This window comes from Neodiprion virginianus, chromosome 6 (genome assembly GCF_021901495.1).
Source record: "Neodiprion virginianus isolate iyNeoVirg1 chromosome 6, iyNeoVirg1.1, whole genome shotgun sequence".
NCBI classification, from domain to species: Eukaryota; Metazoa; Arthropoda; class Insecta; order Hymenoptera; family Diprionidae; genus Neodiprion; species Neodiprion virginianus.
The window spans coordinates 16,857,881-16,874,173 of record NC_060882.1 but is presented as its reverse complement, the minus strand read 5'-3'; the positions used below and the strand labels follow the sequence as shown (position 1 = coordinate 16,874,173).

The following is a 16,293-nucleotide window of genomic DNA, read 5'->3' as shown; positions in this document are numbered from 1 at the left end:
TCTCCGAGGTAGGCGAAGGGCCGTTTAGCTGCGTATATTTCACCCCACAATCACCTCGCGAGACAAAATAATAAAATACCCTATTTGTACACATCCTGTGCATTGTGCACCGACATCACGCATAGCTGGCGCACCCTGGAGTCCAGATACAGAAGACGCCTCCGAGGAACCCGGGGATTTCCGGTACGTTTTCTCCTCCTCGTCGAGACATTTCTTCCTCGTCGTTTTTTACAACCCTGCATGATAGGCGTGGCCCGTGCCGGATACGCGTTTTCGGATTCCTAGATATCATTTGTCGGGCACACAATGTGCAGTTACACGGGATAGAATATCCTTTCACCCAATGTTTTCCGGACCTTTTGCGGGCGGAATTCGTAAAAACGAACACGTAAAAAAATTCACAGCCAGATGCAGCGCCATTTTTAGCTGCGTATGAATCACTCGTCAATAATTTAATTCTTATTAAAAATAAGTTTATACCTGTAGCGGACAAATTTTGTCGCCTCTTGCGCTTCATTTTTTTGCTTGACTGCGGCTGCGATCGTCGATCCGACCCGAAAAACGAGCGATTCAAAATTTTGCTCCGATCGTTCCCACCTGGGAAAATTAAGTGGCGCGGGAAGTTAAATGTTTCGTTGTGTATGATGATCATAATGATTCAGTTGCCGCAGTTAGAGATTTAATAATATTCGAAAATAGCTTTTACTTTCCCACGGAAAAAGCTTTGCTTTGCAAAGAAATACGTGATTTTTTTTCAGGCTTAGTCTAAAATAGAACGAAGGTTCAGCTATTAGCGTATCGTACCGCAAACAGAAACTTATCAGATGTATGACATGCTTTTGTTCATTGGTGATAACTTTTAATTGAACGAAGTGAGGTAAAACTTTGAAAACTCAAGTCCCTCGTCATATACATATGAATTTTGATACACTGTTCAATACCTTTGGTATATGTATAACAGCAAACAAAGAAATGATCTTTTTTAATAAGTTTGAGAAGATTTTTATCGCCTGCGTTATTCAGTCATGATCAGATTAACTAAAAAAAAATCTCAAGTTCTGCGAGTTTTCAATTTCAAAGGCTGATTAACAAGCTGAAGATTGCTTTATATATTTTCAAGTGGACGCAGGTTATAGATAAATATTATTATCAAAAGCTATTAGGATACTGGAATAGAGTCTGTTTTTTAGAGTTTCAGATTACTTGTTGAACACTTCCGCTGAGTGTATAATTAAAATGATCCGTTTTTTTTCAAACAGGTACACATTTCAATTAATGTATGGAAATTGAAAAGTCGAGGCTATTAGTTACAACATGAAGTTAATACGTTCGAGGCAAATTTTTCACCGAGGCTTTTCTGTTTCTACAGTCTGAAAGAAGTAAAACGAAAACGGAGTAAAAAACAAGCCGAATCCTAAAAATGATTACAATCGGATTACGCCATCAATATTTCTTAGCTTTTGCGATTAATTTCACGTATCACACGTGCATGACATGTATGATATTGGTGACGGAGAAGATTGCCATGATATATAAGCAGACACTCTTGTGTATGTGTAACACCGTGATAAATTGGCACTATTAATTCGTCGAATACCAAGAATTCGGCCCATACCTGTATAAGAGAATAACAAAAATTCTACCCTCGCGCAGTCAATCGAACCGACCAACCGACCGTTAAGGAAAAAAGGAAAACGAAGAAGCGAGGAAAAAACTTGGTGGAAAAAATTTACCCACCTCCGCTTCAATGCTCACATACTGTTATTTAATTATTTTCTCCCCCACCCAACGTTGCAGGCCTGAATTTTTCCCCACGGAAAAACACTACGATACCTACGTACGGTTGCATCCAATTTAATCTTCAGAGGATGTTGAAATATCAAAAGTGTATTTGTAGAGCAAGGACAAAATTTCCTTAAAAATTTTTTCGATTTCTCCGAGTAAATTTTGCGGGCATCGAAATTCTCTTCAAAAAAGTAAAAAGAAGCTCCGAATTCGTTGGAAAAATTTTATTAACCTTCAACAAATTCCCCGAAACTCTCGCAGATTTTATTCCTCCGGAATCCCATTATCCCGAAGCCTGATTCAATATGAGTGAATAAATTCGTATAAACTGCCGACTTTTTTCGTACGCACAATGAATTTTCACCCGGGGTGATATTTTCCCTTCGCAGTAGTTCGGGTCTCTGTGATCATCCCGGTCAATTACGAAATGAGTTTTACAAGCACACGTGCACAATGCCGGCGGAATAATATCCACGAAATAACACGCCACAGCAGCGCGAACGGCGGGAACGAAAGGAAGACAGGCGAGCCGGGGTAATTACGAGGGTTGGTTCGGGGTGGCCGAGACCCAAGGCAAGGGGGGGGGGGCGGCAGGGTTTCAAGGAGTGGGGGACGGGAAGCTATAAAAGAAAAACTCCCGAACCTGGAGCCGCAGAGTTGACCTGGAATTCGAACGACGAAGAACCGCGGCCCAACGGCGAACCGGAACGGAACTCACGCGGCGACAAAAAGTTCTTCAGTGATTTAGAAGAGAATCTAGCGCGAGCGCTTTAATGATAGCGATAGAGATTTCCGTGCGCCGTGTAATATCGTGCATGTAGGAATTAGTGATTAGGTGGTGTGAAATTACATTACAAGGCATAAATTGTATTAAAGAACAAAATGGAACTCGAGTGGGTACTTTTCGCCCTCTTGGTCACTGTTACCGCTGGATTTGATCTTGGCCCGTCGATGAGAATCGCTCAGTGCAGATCTCTGTGTCTTCGGCGTCATCAGGAAGCCAAAGAATGCAAGGATACTTCGAATTGTTACATGGTAAGTGAGGAAAATTTGATCCCAATTGTTTTTCACGTTCTTTCGATTCGTAACTTGAGGTTCGAATTATGGCTAAGTTACTTTTTGTGTAGTCTCTCTTACAGTTTCTACCCAATATAGCGGGAATAATGAAACCATCCAACAATCTCTACTTCTGCTTGAAGAAGTAATTACTTCGACCGTTTCAACTGAGATTTCCCCTCAATCGTAAAACGAATGTTTTTTCCTTGCACGCTGCTTGTGAGCTAGTCTTTCCGATCACGTTCCCAACACCCGGTAATATCCTTGGGGCGAGAAAGGCTGCAGAAATCACCGAAGCCTACGCGTCGTGTAATCGAAATCCCGGCCGGAGGCGAGTCATCCGTAATTCATGAAAGGGCATGGCGTAAGGTCTGTTCATTTTCCGTTCGCCGTAAACAGCTTTCGGAATAACCGGGATGCGGGGGATGAAATTTGAACGGAAGGATGATGCGCGCCGCTGCGCCAACGTCGCCTCACGTAAAGAGACAGCGTATCCGGTAAAAATCGTAGACGCGTATCTTACTGCTCTGCACAGCGTGTACATTGTCTCGGTGACAATGGCGATAAATCTTTCCGTCAGTTTTATGGGGCGCCGTAGCTGAAATCATGGTGGTCCGGTGTCCCTCGCAGTCAGACCGGCCCCCCTTGGGACGTGCCTTCCTCCAGCCTTGCTCTGCCAGGGCGACAGATGGACGCTGGTGTGGGCGTTGCTCATTTGGCGTGTGTATAATGCCTGTGGTGAGCATCGCCGAGCGATCGAGAGAAATCGATTCAAATTTATGCCCATCTGGTTGGGTGGTACGCGTACCTGTCCTCTCAGAGATCGCGTCGATTGTTCCCCGTGAAATGAAGCGGTTTCATACACCCGCGCAGCGCACTCGCTTTGTACAATTTGCCTTTTTGCCTGTGCATGTGGACCGCGGTTGTCGGCAATGATCAATTGTTCCCCGGGGAGCAAGCGGAGTCGAAATAGGAATAAAAAGCCCAAGGTAAAACACGGTAATGGAAAAAGGGAAACAAACAACGGCCCGGGGTCCGGTTGGCCGCCATCTGTCGGTGAGATCGGGAATCGAATTTTTGGTGCAGCTTTTTTTCTATCGACTCACGTTCTTCGGCTCGGTTTCTCTCTGTTCTTCATCCTCAATCTTCGATGCTCGTACAACATATACCGAGAGTTCTTCTTGAAAGGACCCGCTCGATGATCGCGACTCGTCTGGTTTAAAACCGTAGCCAACATAGTAAAAATGTTACCAGCATCGTAGGCGAGAGGTTATGGTCGAGTGTCACTGTTCTAGGGAATTTTTTTTCTTGTCTGCGAATCAACGAATCAAAATTGAGCAAGTTGAATCACCCGCGGATATGAAATTTTGATTAAAAATAATATATATACCGTCGACGCGATGCATCCGACTTATAAAGAAAAGAGGTAATCAAGGCGAGAGAAAACGGGAGGGCGAAAAAACTGAGGACAAATAAATCGGGGAACCGTTTCGGAACAGTCGTTAAGAGAGTTCTTCTCCTGTACTGTTTCTCCGAAGTGGAAAATCGGCCGCCCCGACGACGCGCTTGATGAACCCCAATAAATATAAACAGAAGGCGCAGAGTCGTGATGCGGTACTGCGGTTCGTTGGGAGAGACCGTGGCCGAAGTATAACAGCGATTCGGCCCTCGATTCAAGCCCTAATTTAAGCCTCCACTTAAATCGCCCAATTCATGGTCTACCTTTAACCCAAGACTTGCTCCTTTTTCATCACCGTTTCTTCTCGTTCTTCTGCTACTCTTCTTCGTTTTCTTACACCGCTTTCATTATTTATTTTTATTCTTTTCTTACAGTGCTGGGAGGCCTGTGGCTTTCTGGAAAACAACTGGAGTATTTGGGGATCCGTCTGCCAAGTTGACGAGGAAATTTGTGTAAGTGTGTTACGAATGGTATGGGATACTGTAAGACGAAATTCGAGTCTTTGGGCGGTCGAAAAAAGGTGGAAAAGTGATTTGAACATCTTGAAAAAAAGATGACGAAATCTTTACGAGAGATTTGACAGACTGAAATGCCCAGCTAAAGAACGTATTACACATGGATATATGTTTACAATGTACATAGATATGTATGTACTAACAAATCAAGTCGCAAGCAATATAGAAGGAAAATGAATTTTTTTATTCAAACGTACAAAGAAATTTCTGGCTGAAAAACTCGAAATAAATTTATAATCACGTTACTCAATGATACGAAAAAGTAGAATAAATCTCAGCTTCTCGGTTTCTTGATATTTTGACAAATAATCTAAATTGGTTAAATTCCGATTCTAACGACTCCGGTCGTAACTTGTACCTGAAATTTGTTGTGAAACACTGTGCAAACGATCTCTGTACAAAGTTGACAATAATATAATATCGATTTCCTAATAGTTCTAGTATTTCTCTGTCTATTTTATAGCAACTCCTGAAGTGACAAATAATGTTGAATCCTGTGGAATAGACTTAAGCTGAAATTTGGTTTTAGCGTTTTATGGCTCGCTCATTTTTTTTCCTATATCTTTGCCCACTTTGGAGAGTTCTTCAACAAACTTGATAAGACGCTTCGTAACATTTTTAGATAACAAGCTCCGCGAGGAAAATTACCAAACTAGCAGCCTCAACTGTTCATGATGAAAACAGATGAAAAAATTTCTCGGCCCGTCCCCGAAAACAAAATTATATAACGAGTCAATTTCGGGTTTCTTGCCTTTCATCCTTTCTCTCTTCATTATCTCTTCATTATATAGACACATCTGTACGCATCCGTACACTTTGTACAACCAATTTAAGACCGATGGAATGTAACTGACGCGTCTGCACGCGAGAGAATCTCAATCTTTAATACAGCATGATGTTGTGCTGCAGGATCGAAACACAAATCAAATGAAATATCCCCACGAGTCGCGTGCAATTGAGCAGTTTTACAAATCAATTTGTGCACCGGTGAGCTCGGCACACCCTTACTTCGTTATTATCTAAAATGAGGCCGTAACCCCGAGACAACGAGCCCGCAGAACTTCGTGATTCGATGTAATTATTAATAATATAAAACTGGGCCCGTGTGTAATGCACAATCAGAGAGTGCGCAAGCTTGTGTAAAATCTGGTCTATTCAAACAATTCGTGTATATTTCTCATCGGTTCCACGTTACAATTCATGTAAAACGTTATTGATCGAAGATTTTTTGTCCACCGACGGAACGATCACGCAAAAATTATAAGCAGTCGAACAAGATACATTAATTAGATAATATATTTACCGAAGCACCAAAAGCATTGAAATAAAATTTTTGCGCTCAAAATTCGAAAGCATTATGAAATTTTTCTTGTTACAAGCGAACCGAAGTTTTTCCCCTTCGTAAAGAATATACGGTCGAAAATCTGACGTCCCAAGGGCTCGCTACCTCCGCGTAAGTCACGTCCATGTAGGGTTTGATTATCTTTGAAAGAAAATCTATTCAACCTTTACGACGCCCGAGTTTCTAAGGCGTCTACCTGCTGATTTAAACGGTAGATTGAACAGGAGAAGGACAACCCACTTTTCTGACCTAGCGGAACGATCGTAATCTTCGTTAAATATTTGGAAAAACAGCACTACCGTTACGGGATTTCAAATATTATCTCGGGAAGCACATGAGAATTAGGAGATTCTCCGTGCATCGCTCGCACTGTCTTATCAAGGCCTCGGCAGGTGGAACGAACGCTCACTTAATACGCGATAGCCATTAATGTGACTTGAAATTTTTTACTTCCGTTGCCGAATGAAAATTCTATTGTGCTAGAAGAATTCTAGCGCACGCCTAATTATATGGGAGAAAATGCGTTTCCGGTACTAATTATTATCGCAGCGTATGCTGTGCTCACTACTGGATAATAACTACATTCTTACGAAAGTACCATTCCACACCGATAATTAACACAATTAGTAGTTTCCACCCCTCAGAGTCTCGGAATGTTTCGGAAAATTTTCCAAGTGACGTTACAAAGTGACGTGAATCATTTTTCACTACAAAGGAACAATACGAATTGTTTGGCAGGATCGTTAGTAAAAATAAGCTATCGTTATATTCATTTTTTATAATAATAATTTTGACAAACAGACGATGCGAAAAAGATTACAACCTTTCCAGTCGTTTAACACACCTGTGAACCAAACTTCCGATTAAGTTTTCTTTGCTCGTAAGATTATTGAAGTTACACGCGTCAGATTTTTTTTTTTGCTACACAAGCATCACGAACTGTTTTCAATTAGTTTTCTATTTGGTATTGGTAATTTTTACAAGATTAACGAAAAGATACAATTTTGTACTTTTGGTGCATCGGAATTTTTGTTGTAAAGTATTATAATTATATTAAGTTTGGATATCATAAACAACCAGCGACCAATTCGCTCCGAGTGAAACAAATTATAGTCATCTTGGCGTAATGATCGGAAAAAAAAAATTTACCAAAAACTTACTCGATGAATTGTATTGTACAAATTGAAGAAATTTGGATGGTTAATCCGATGATGATCGGTAGAATCTTCAAATACGTTTTACGTAAATTCATCGGTTGTCCAAATCATTAAGCAATAAATTGAGGTGTAACTTTTTTCTAAATTTTTTCGACCTGAAACGGTGAAAAAAAACAGTAAAATGCCAACTTGTTTCTTTCCCGAGCACAGCTCGCTCTCTGAAATTCCACGTCCAGTACCCTTTGTGCGCTTAATTCAGATGTAAAAACCCAACTAACCGTATTTTCTCTTTTCCTCCCAACAGTTATCCGGGTGTAAAACGGCCTGCGCCTACCACGGAACGAGAGTCGAAGAGGAATTCCTGCCCTCAACATTGCCGGCGCCGATGGCCGGGCCGGCGTACCTGGAGGCGTACGACGTGGCAATAGTATTCAGGAAGATCGAGGCGGAGTGGAAAGAGATGGATCAGGTCCCCGGGGGAGGAACCATGACGGTGAACGAGACTACGTGGGTCGTGGTCGTGGCTGAAAACGGGGTGCGGCAGTACAGCGGGGAATTCTGGAAGCCGACCCTGGAGAGTTTGAGGGAGGGCGCCCTCTTCGAGGCGAGTCTGAGCTGGAGCGGGAGTACCGTCGAGGACAACGAGAACGGCGAAATCGGAAACCCGAACTCCGCGATGCAGGCAATCGACTTCGAGAACGACGAGGTCCTGCGGAATGCCTTGAGCTCGACGCGGAATTTCGAGCCCCGTGATTCTGCTGCCGCGGACAGGATCAGACTCTACTTCGCGCCCGGGGCGAGAAGCTACTTCGACGAACAGAACGCCAGGATCCTTGCCGACGTCGGCGTTCAGAGTGAAGAGGAACGACCTGAGATTTACGGCGAGGAGCCAAGCCTGATGGAAACTACGTCGAAGAATAGCGTGGAGAAGGGAACCGGTGAAGCCTCGTACATCGTCTCCTGGGAACCGGAAGCCGGCGGGCTGATGGGCAACCAGGTCGCCGACGCCAAGTCTACCCAGATATCTCTTCTTCCTGGAACCAAGTACCTCGTCCGAGTTGCGTCCAACGACGGGCCCGGCAGCTTCGCCCTTGAGATCGACACGACTATCAAATCCGTTCAGTTCGCTCCCCTGGAGGCAGCACACTCGAGTGTTCAGCCCTTGGCAATTTTGGCCGGATGTGCCAGCGCCCTGAGCTTCGTCACGGTTGTTGTTCTCCTCAAGGTTTGCAGGAGAACGCCGGTAGACGATAAGCTGGACTATGTGTGAGGAGAGATGTGCGAGGTGCCACCAAAATCGTTAATCTACCGAGAAGAAATGGTATAACGTTGCAGGTTGCGCATCCGACTGCGCATGCGCGAGCTTCGTCGTCTTCTCATACAGGCTGGCCACCACAAGCTTCAGCTCTCAAACCCGGCTTACGGAGGTTATGTAGGCAATGCGATTCCAGGCTAAGCAGGTCTCACATAGTCGACGCAGTCAACCGGGAAGGCTTGGCAAACTTTCATTGTCAACTGACTTATGAGTGATGACTGATAAGTGCTACAAGTCAGCGTACCAACATAATTTCAGTGCGCCACTTGATGCGAGTGAGTTTTTTAAAGTTGGCTACCCTGACTTGCAGACAAAACATATTTCCGCGGTGCGATCTCGCCGATCGCTAAACTTCAATGATTTTATACCTGCGCTAAGTTTCACCGTTCTCTTGCGGTAAAGTTGTACATATTAATACTGTGTTTATAGATTTCAAGTTTTATGTAACGAAAAATTAGTTACATGGCGATAATTGCTCAAATTATGTAATGCAGAGACTGTGCAAGAGTTCCTATAATTACTATCTGTATAATATCCAGATTGTGTATAATTTATTTGTAAATATTCATACTGTATATATACTTGGAGAAATATTAAATAATTGATATATATTTGATAATCAAACTGTTTCGTTTCGATGTTGAGCCTTCGAAAAATTGGTAACTCCAATTGTAAGAATTCATTATTCTTATATATTAATTATTGCATCTACTGAGAAATTATTGTGTCGCCACTACGTTACTGCGAATTTGACGGATAACCAATCTTGTTACAGGAATTGGCATTCGAGGTACTAGACTTAACTTCTAATCAGCACTTCAGCACTCAAATCTGCTGACGTTCAGACTTAAATCAGCTTTTAAACTACCGGCAAGCACGTATTTGTAACAGCCACGTTTTATTCAATGATGCTCTTTCAGACAGCTTTGCGATAAGTAATTGCGCCTAACTAACGCAATACAATATACACGCACGCAACGCGTTCAGCTGTACTTCGGAAAGCAAGAAGAATTTTGGAGTTGGAATCATTTCCCGGTCAATCAGAAAGCTGGAAACCTGATTATGTGAAAGCGGATGAATTTCCTGAGGATACCTTGCCGACTATTTGGACCGAGCACTCAATAATAAGAGATATAGACTCTGACCGTAAATTGAATTTTTTTGAACTCCACCAGGTGTTTTCCGGTAATTCGGAAATCTCGTAATTCAATTTTAATGTTGCCATAAACTTTCAGTGTTCTTTGACACCGGAAATCCATCCGGCTAGTCACTTACAATTATATGCAAGCCTGTGGCTAACATTCATAAAACTCAAATTTAAAGCATGTCGATTCGAGTATATGAAAAAATGAGGAGTATTCGACTTGTTACATAGCGCAAAGTGGATCAAAAAGTAATAAATTAAGGATACGCACCTCATAACAACTTTTACTGTCATGATTTCTTTTTGTCCAAGTGCTGTCTGGTACGTACATCCTGATCCAAGTCGCTGTTAATTTTTGTCGCATCTTTTAGCTACAACAAGAAACGTAAGAACTTTGATTACCGTCTGGCATGACATGTGTAGCGATGAAATACATCAACTTCGATACAATTAAAATACTTGCCACATACACAACCTAATTTTTGTTTCTTTGTGTATACATATCATTTATACGTAAAAATTTTCGAATCAAAACGCATAATTTATTTTTCTGTAACGGAACTTTGAAAAGTCTAAAATCATTCAAATGGATTTCTTTCTGCAGTTGAAATCGTGCAAAAAATCAACATCTAAATCGGAAATAATCGAGAGTCAGAAACCGGTCAAGTTGACGTAGATCACCTCTTTTATTTACCTGAAAAAAATAATTGTTTCGTTATTTCTTATAGTTTAACCATTCAATTTGGTTTACCCAAAATTTTATCTTTCAATTGAATAAAAACCGAAATCTGTGGTCAATTTAAAAAAAATTATCGGTACAGCAAATTCAACCACTTTTTTGTAAATGTGCAGCATGCTGTACACACTTCAACTGATTATTTGTTCACGGGTACTTGAATTGCAGGCCGAGGTTACGAAAGTACGCAAGCTACTATTTCGAGAACCTGTGACGTTCGGTTGAACAGTTTCATTTGCGAATCCTTGACACGTCTATTATGTCTGGATGAATATTGGCAATCAGAAATGCAACTGCATTTTTATTCGAAATTTTTACTTCTCATTTCTGCACTCCAATGGACTTTGTATGTATTCAACACTATCAGGCAATCCGTGTTCTTGATGATGCCTTTTTAATTGACAAAAATAAAAAGATCGCTACTAAAAATTGCCCTTGTACGCATTATTAAAGTGATTCTTGATCGAGTCATCGTTGACAAACGAGGAGTTAGGAGAGCTTAGTCTAAGGTTATAAATCGTGAGGATAGTCCGGTAGCCTGAGATAAGAAGAACATCACGAATCCCTCCCAAGGGTTCAGCCGATAAGCGACTCACGTTATATCGCCGTTTGATCGGTTTCCATAATTTCAAATAGCCACGCAGAGCCATCCAAGAAGCAGTCGGGACGGAAACGAATTGTTAGCAGAGTAAAAAAATCTATTTCAATCATCCGAGACGCGAGGATTAGCCCGGACAAAGTAGCGCGATAAAATATATTTAAAGGATTTAAAATCTGAACCTACATTGCGGAGCAAGGATTCCCAGCTGATATTATTCATGCCTATAATCGCCTTATTTCTGATCTCACCCTGAAGGAATTTTTAGCCCGTCCTCTGAATTAAAACCTTCTATTTAAACCCGAAAAGGGTGCGGTGCAGGCGGCTGGGATCGCTGAAAGTTATTTAACGCCGATGCAGACAAACCGTGAATGAAAACTCGAGCAGCGAATCATTCGGAGACGGAAGAAAAAAAATTGCGATGAAAAATTAGTCTGACAAGAGCTTGAATTTTTTACTCTATAATTATAACGCTGCATAAACCGAGTCGTAAATTTCCACGCTGCCAATCAATTGCGTCATATTCGTTCAGCCTCTGTTTGCCGAAATAAATCTCGCCTCTTTCTTTTTTGTTCATCGAAGGATAACGTGTCAAAAATTCAGGCTCGCAGGCAAGGCAGAATTACGGGGTGAAGAATTAATCTTAAATCCAAATAAGGAGCCACAAGCAAGTATCACGTCCGCGATATTCATTCGATTCTATTATCCACTGGCAATGAATACATTTTTTACAGACATAATTCAGCAGGTGAAGTTTTCATTCCTTTTTGATTGCAGCAATAATTATTCATCGTTTCGTTTTGCAATTCAAACGGCGAAAGATGTTTTCTTTTTTCTCCATTTGAGAAAATTCTTATGTCGTTTCTTTTTACTTTTTTCGTTAGGAATTAGTCCTATATAATTCTCGCGTTATTTAATAATAACTTCATATGAATACAGGGTGATGTTTGTCACGCAGAATTGAAATGTTTGGAATCATGGAATAGATAAGACCTCTTTTCTCAAGTTTTCAACATCAGTACCAGTATTTTGGGTTAAAACGAGTGAAGTTTTCCGAATATATCTGATCGGTCGGGGACGGTGAAGTATTTTACCAAAAGCTTTTGCGCAGTTAATCTTTTAACATGGTAATGAAAAAACATCTATCGAATTGTAATTAATGTTTGCCACTACAAAAGTAATAAAATTACGTAACGGAAGTCTTGGCTGGTTCCCATCGCCCGTGTAAAATATGGTTACATCATTTATCGAACGTAGCAAAAAACCGCGTATTAAATTTTATTTTGCTCATGTCCCATTCGCATGGTGGCAGGATAACACCGATGAACTCGGGACCTTGAAACAGGTACTGTTATATCTATCTATCTCCATTCGTAAATTATAATCCGACTTTTTCTATCAGCATTACGTAGGTATAAGTGTGTGAAAAAATCACAACCACACTGTAACAGCTTCTCTGATGCGTCGTTTTTTTAGCAAACAAGCTGTCAGTAGCCAGCGTATTTAAGCTAGCAGTCGTTGAACATCTCGTCACTCGTAACCAGGAGCTCGATTCCGAATAACCCAGAGTTACAGGACTTCTATTCCTTCGTTAAACCACATTCAAGATGAGGTTCTACTCAATCGTTTTGCTGGTTGTAACCATCGCTGCTGGTAAGTTTGAATTATTTCATTCTCATGCCTCTGGAATTTGAAAGGCAGTAGTAGTTGTTTAACAGAATTTTTTCGTGAAATTTCGTGTTTTTTTTTTATGGACTGTTGTGGAATGGTTTTCTTTTTCGCGTCAATTGTTCGTACATCAATTATTGAAATGAATATAATATTTGTAGAATATCGTAGAATTCCTGGTTTCGAGTTTCGAGAAACAAGTAACATTCAACTTTTTTCATAAGACTCACCTAGTGAGACAAGAAAAGTTCAAAAATTTCTGATGAGTTTTCTGAAGCCGTCAAGATTAGATATACTTAAAAAATTTTCAAAAGTCTTGGTTTGCAAGCGGTAAGTTTTTCTTTGCGTGAAAAATGCGACATCTGGCAGTGCTTCAAGAATAATACGTCATACTTTCTCATTCATGGATATTCGCAATCTTATAGAGGATCATTCATGGGAATTCATATTTTTCGGCAGAATTTAATGTAAAACAATTTATTCGTTTTCGAGTTGCGAATTTCCTCACCAGTTGTAACAATTATCGACGTGGAACTGTAACAATTTTTATTCGATTGTAGATTTTCGTATACATTCGTAAAACCTTACAATAGTTCATCGAATTTTACTATCATTTTTCCAACGAGCAGATTTTTTTTATTGCTATCGTAAAGCCGTGTCAATTATTATAATTTTCTTTACAAGTTAGTACTTTTTTTTACGAAAATTCAAGCCACTTTTAAAATCAATCAATTTAAAAATTCTGGGTTGGTTGATTTCATGTTTCGTTTTTAAATATAGTTCTAGACGGTCGCAATTTTTCATAATATTTCATCATTTTCTGCGAATCGCATTAATTTTTTGTGAAACAAAATTATTGGAGATGGTATTTTCACCTGGGCATTAACGTCGCTCAAGTCTTTATGCAATTTGAGGCATCGCTGAAATACCAAAAATGCCTAGTTGACAGGAATATAAATCGTAGTCACGAAATTGAGAGATACGCTACAAATACAGTAAAACTGGGAATTACTAATCTGCAGGATAATTTCATTTCACAGTTCACAGTATCGAGATAGGGAAATCGGTGAAGGAGAGTGTCGGAGAGCTGAATAAGGGACAACTGCGATACGTAATTTACTCACTGAAAGACGGAGTTCAATCCGATGTGGAAGATAGCGGACCACCAAGTGAATCGTTCAAGGATATGGCGGCGAAGATAGGCAAACATGATGATTCTCGCTATGGAATGATCGACTACGAATACGAAGAGAACGGCTCTCCAGTCAAGGTGCGTTTTTGTTATCTAATTTGGCACTTCGTAGCCATGCAAGGTGAATTCCTTCTCGGTCACGATGAAATCCCGTTTTGAATAAATTTACTTGACAAGATTAAGAAGTAATACATCATTTACCTAGAATTTCAACCTAAGAATCATCTTGGAAGTCGGCATTGATTTTGAAAATTATCTATTTAACTAATTTATTAAAAAACAATTTATTCATTCCGGTGTGAATTTATTTTTCACGCGCGAGCCGATTCTGGCAATGCCAATCATTGAGCTCATCAACCGTTGTTTTGAAATTCACAGAAACGAGTGCTGATCCTCTGGAGCCCGGAAACCGCGACAGCGGCAGAAAAAGAGATTTTCCGCAACGCGTACGACGAGAAACACGCTGCAGCAGCTGGCATTGATTACTTTGTCCAATTCAACGAGAAGAGTGAACTGACCGACGAGAACCTAATTGCTAAACTGAAGGTAGCTCCAGCCATTCCTAAGGCATAAAATGGAAGGAAGTAATCTTAATGGAATGCTATAGTCTGTTCTTAGCGACTGCGTTGAATGTCGTATTCTACATGCAATTCTGAACAAAAACACACCAATTAATTGTTGCGTTCAATCAAAATATAGTGGCACAATTTTGTTCAGAATGGTACGTAGAATCCGGCTGTTACACCCATTCTACGTTGGTGAGCCGTGAACTTGGACATTTAGATATATCTGAGTCCATGCTGAAATCGAGTGTAGCATCTCCTTAAGACAATTACCGTACGACGGTGAATCGAGGCATACAATTGCTTTTGGTATATTCATTCCAAGCTTTTACTTATTGTAAGATAAATGTATAATCCCTGCGCCACGTGGCTACTGATGTGGCCGCGTATGCATAACAATAAAGCATTTCGAATTAAGCCAAAAATTATGTGATCGCTTGAAACCTGATTCTCCAACTTTTCTTCGTGTATCAAAAACACCGAGATTTATTACAAGTATTTCGAGTGTCCAGATTCAACCACAGTCATGTTTGTAAGAGATCCTTCCTGAATTTCCGTAGATTCCAGGATGGAATCGTATTAATCAAAACAATCATGGAAATGGGAATTTCCAGTAGACAACAATTTTATTATAGGTTGTTCGAAAAAATTGGACGTTTCTCGTCACTCCTGAAACACTTAGTCTGGCCGAGTTCAGCATCAGACAGACAAAGCTCTGAACCCGTCTTGAAACGACGCAGAGATCGCGGCTGAGATTTCGTTTCTTTCTCCAACTGTTATTACCGAACATTTTTCTCGACTCGTCGAGTCGTTGATCGGTGCCTCGCGGGGTGACCAAGAATAACGAGTCAGCTCGGTCTCTCTCTCTCTCTCTCTCTCTCTCTCTCGTACTCGTAATAGCATCTCGAATTAGTTTGTACCTTTCCACCGTCCAGTCCTGTCATTATAAACGCTCCAGCCGCCACGGGCGGTTTAAGGTCAAGTTTAAGCCACCGTATGTACAAGAAACCGACCTTGCTCTCAGCGATCTTGATAAGACTCGAGCCGTTATAAATTACGAGTAGCGCTCTCTCATGCTTATGCCAATCACCTTTTCGCCGAAGCGCTGCACGCGTTTAATAACCCTTTTTTAAAACTTTTGTACTCGATCGTGGAAACAAACAGCCGTGCTTTTCTACTCAATCCTGAGGGTGAGAAATCACATTGCAGTTCATCTGCCGCCATGAAAACTGAGTCACTGATTCCGAACACGCACTTAATGATCGAAAGGTCTTGGCGGCATGAATTTCTCCTGTAGGAAAGGCGTGCCTTTCCATCACAAATTTTATAGCCACCTGATTACGATGTCGCGTACGTGTCAATAGCCGCGTTATGAATAAGTCCTGAAGAGAAAACCACATCACACCTACTCACAATCAGCCTTCGATAGACGATTATCGTGTCCCCGTTAAATCGTTTCTATCTGGCAAGTTTGATCCATCGATCAGACAAAAGTATGATCTCGTTATTTTTTCATCGAAGGATTATATCCTGAGTATCAGATGAAAGGGATGATGACGCGCAGTCGAGGTCGAGGGGTCTTAAAATTCTGTAACCCTCTTTGAACGGAATCCAAAATTACATCTCGTCCGCTAAGGACCAGCTCGGATTATCCGCAACGCCTCGAGCAAGCGACCCAAGTTCTAAGGACAAAGGAAGACGTTCTTAAAATTCGTAAGAAGATTGGGGAGAAAGACGGTAAAACGATTAGGTATAATGACAAC

General features: G+C 41.0%; 2 protein-coding genes across 2 annotated transcripts; both read left to right on the top strand.

Moving 5' to 3' along the window:
* The first annotated feature begins 2,466 nt into the window (after positions 1-2,466).
* On the top strand, positions 2,467-9,132 carry LOC124307357 (uncharacterized). Its single transcript, XM_046768964.1, has 3 exons — positions 2,467-2,820; positions 4,675-4,752; positions 7,619-9,132. Exons 1-3 carry the CDS (start codon positions 2,668-2,670, stop codon positions 8,582-8,584), a joined length of 1,197 nt encoding a protein of 398 aa, XP_046624920.1. The 5' UTR covers positions 2,467-2,667; the 3' UTR covers positions 8,585-9,132.
* A 3,472-nt stretch (positions 9,133-12,604) lies between these two features.
* On the top strand, positions 12,605-14,955 carry LOC124307400 (actophorin-like). The gene is made up of 3 exons (XM_046769043.1): positions 12,605-12,760; positions 13,816-14,045; positions 14,346-14,955. The coding sequence occupies exons 1-3, from the start codon at positions 12,715-12,717 to the stop codon at positions 14,538-14,540; spliced, it is 471 nt and encodes a 156-aa protein (XP_046624999.1). The 5' UTR covers positions 12,605-12,714; the 3' UTR covers positions 14,541-14,955.
* The last annotated feature ends 1,338 nt before the right edge of the window (positions 14,956-16,293 follow it).

Bases quoted from the DNA above. Each gene is read 5' to 3' on its own strand.
- LOC124307357 (XM_046768964.1), top strand. From the start codon at position 2,668: ATGGAACTCGAGTGGGTACTTTTCGCCCTCTTGGTCACTGTTACCGCT. The intron at 2,821-4,674 runs GTAAGTGAGGAA...CTTTTCTTACAG, and splicing joins ATACTTCGAATTGTTACATG to TGCTGGGAGGCCTGTGGCTT. The intron at 4,753-7,618 runs GTAAGTGTGTTA...TCCTCCCAACAG, and splicing joins AAGTTGACGAGGAAATTTGT to TTATCCGGGTGTAAAACGGC.
- LOC124307400 (XM_046769043.1), top strand. From the start codon at position 12,715: ATGAGGTTCTACTCAATCGTTTTGCTGGTTGTAACCATCGCTGCTG. The intron at 12,761-13,815 runs GTAAGTTTGAAT...TTCATTTCACAG, and splicing joins GGTTGTAACCATCGCTGCTG to TTCACAGTATCGAGATAGGG. The intron at 14,046-14,345 runs GTGCGTTTTTGT...TGAAATTCACAG, and splicing joins AGAACGGCTCTCCAGTCAAG to AAACGAGTGCTGATCCTCTG.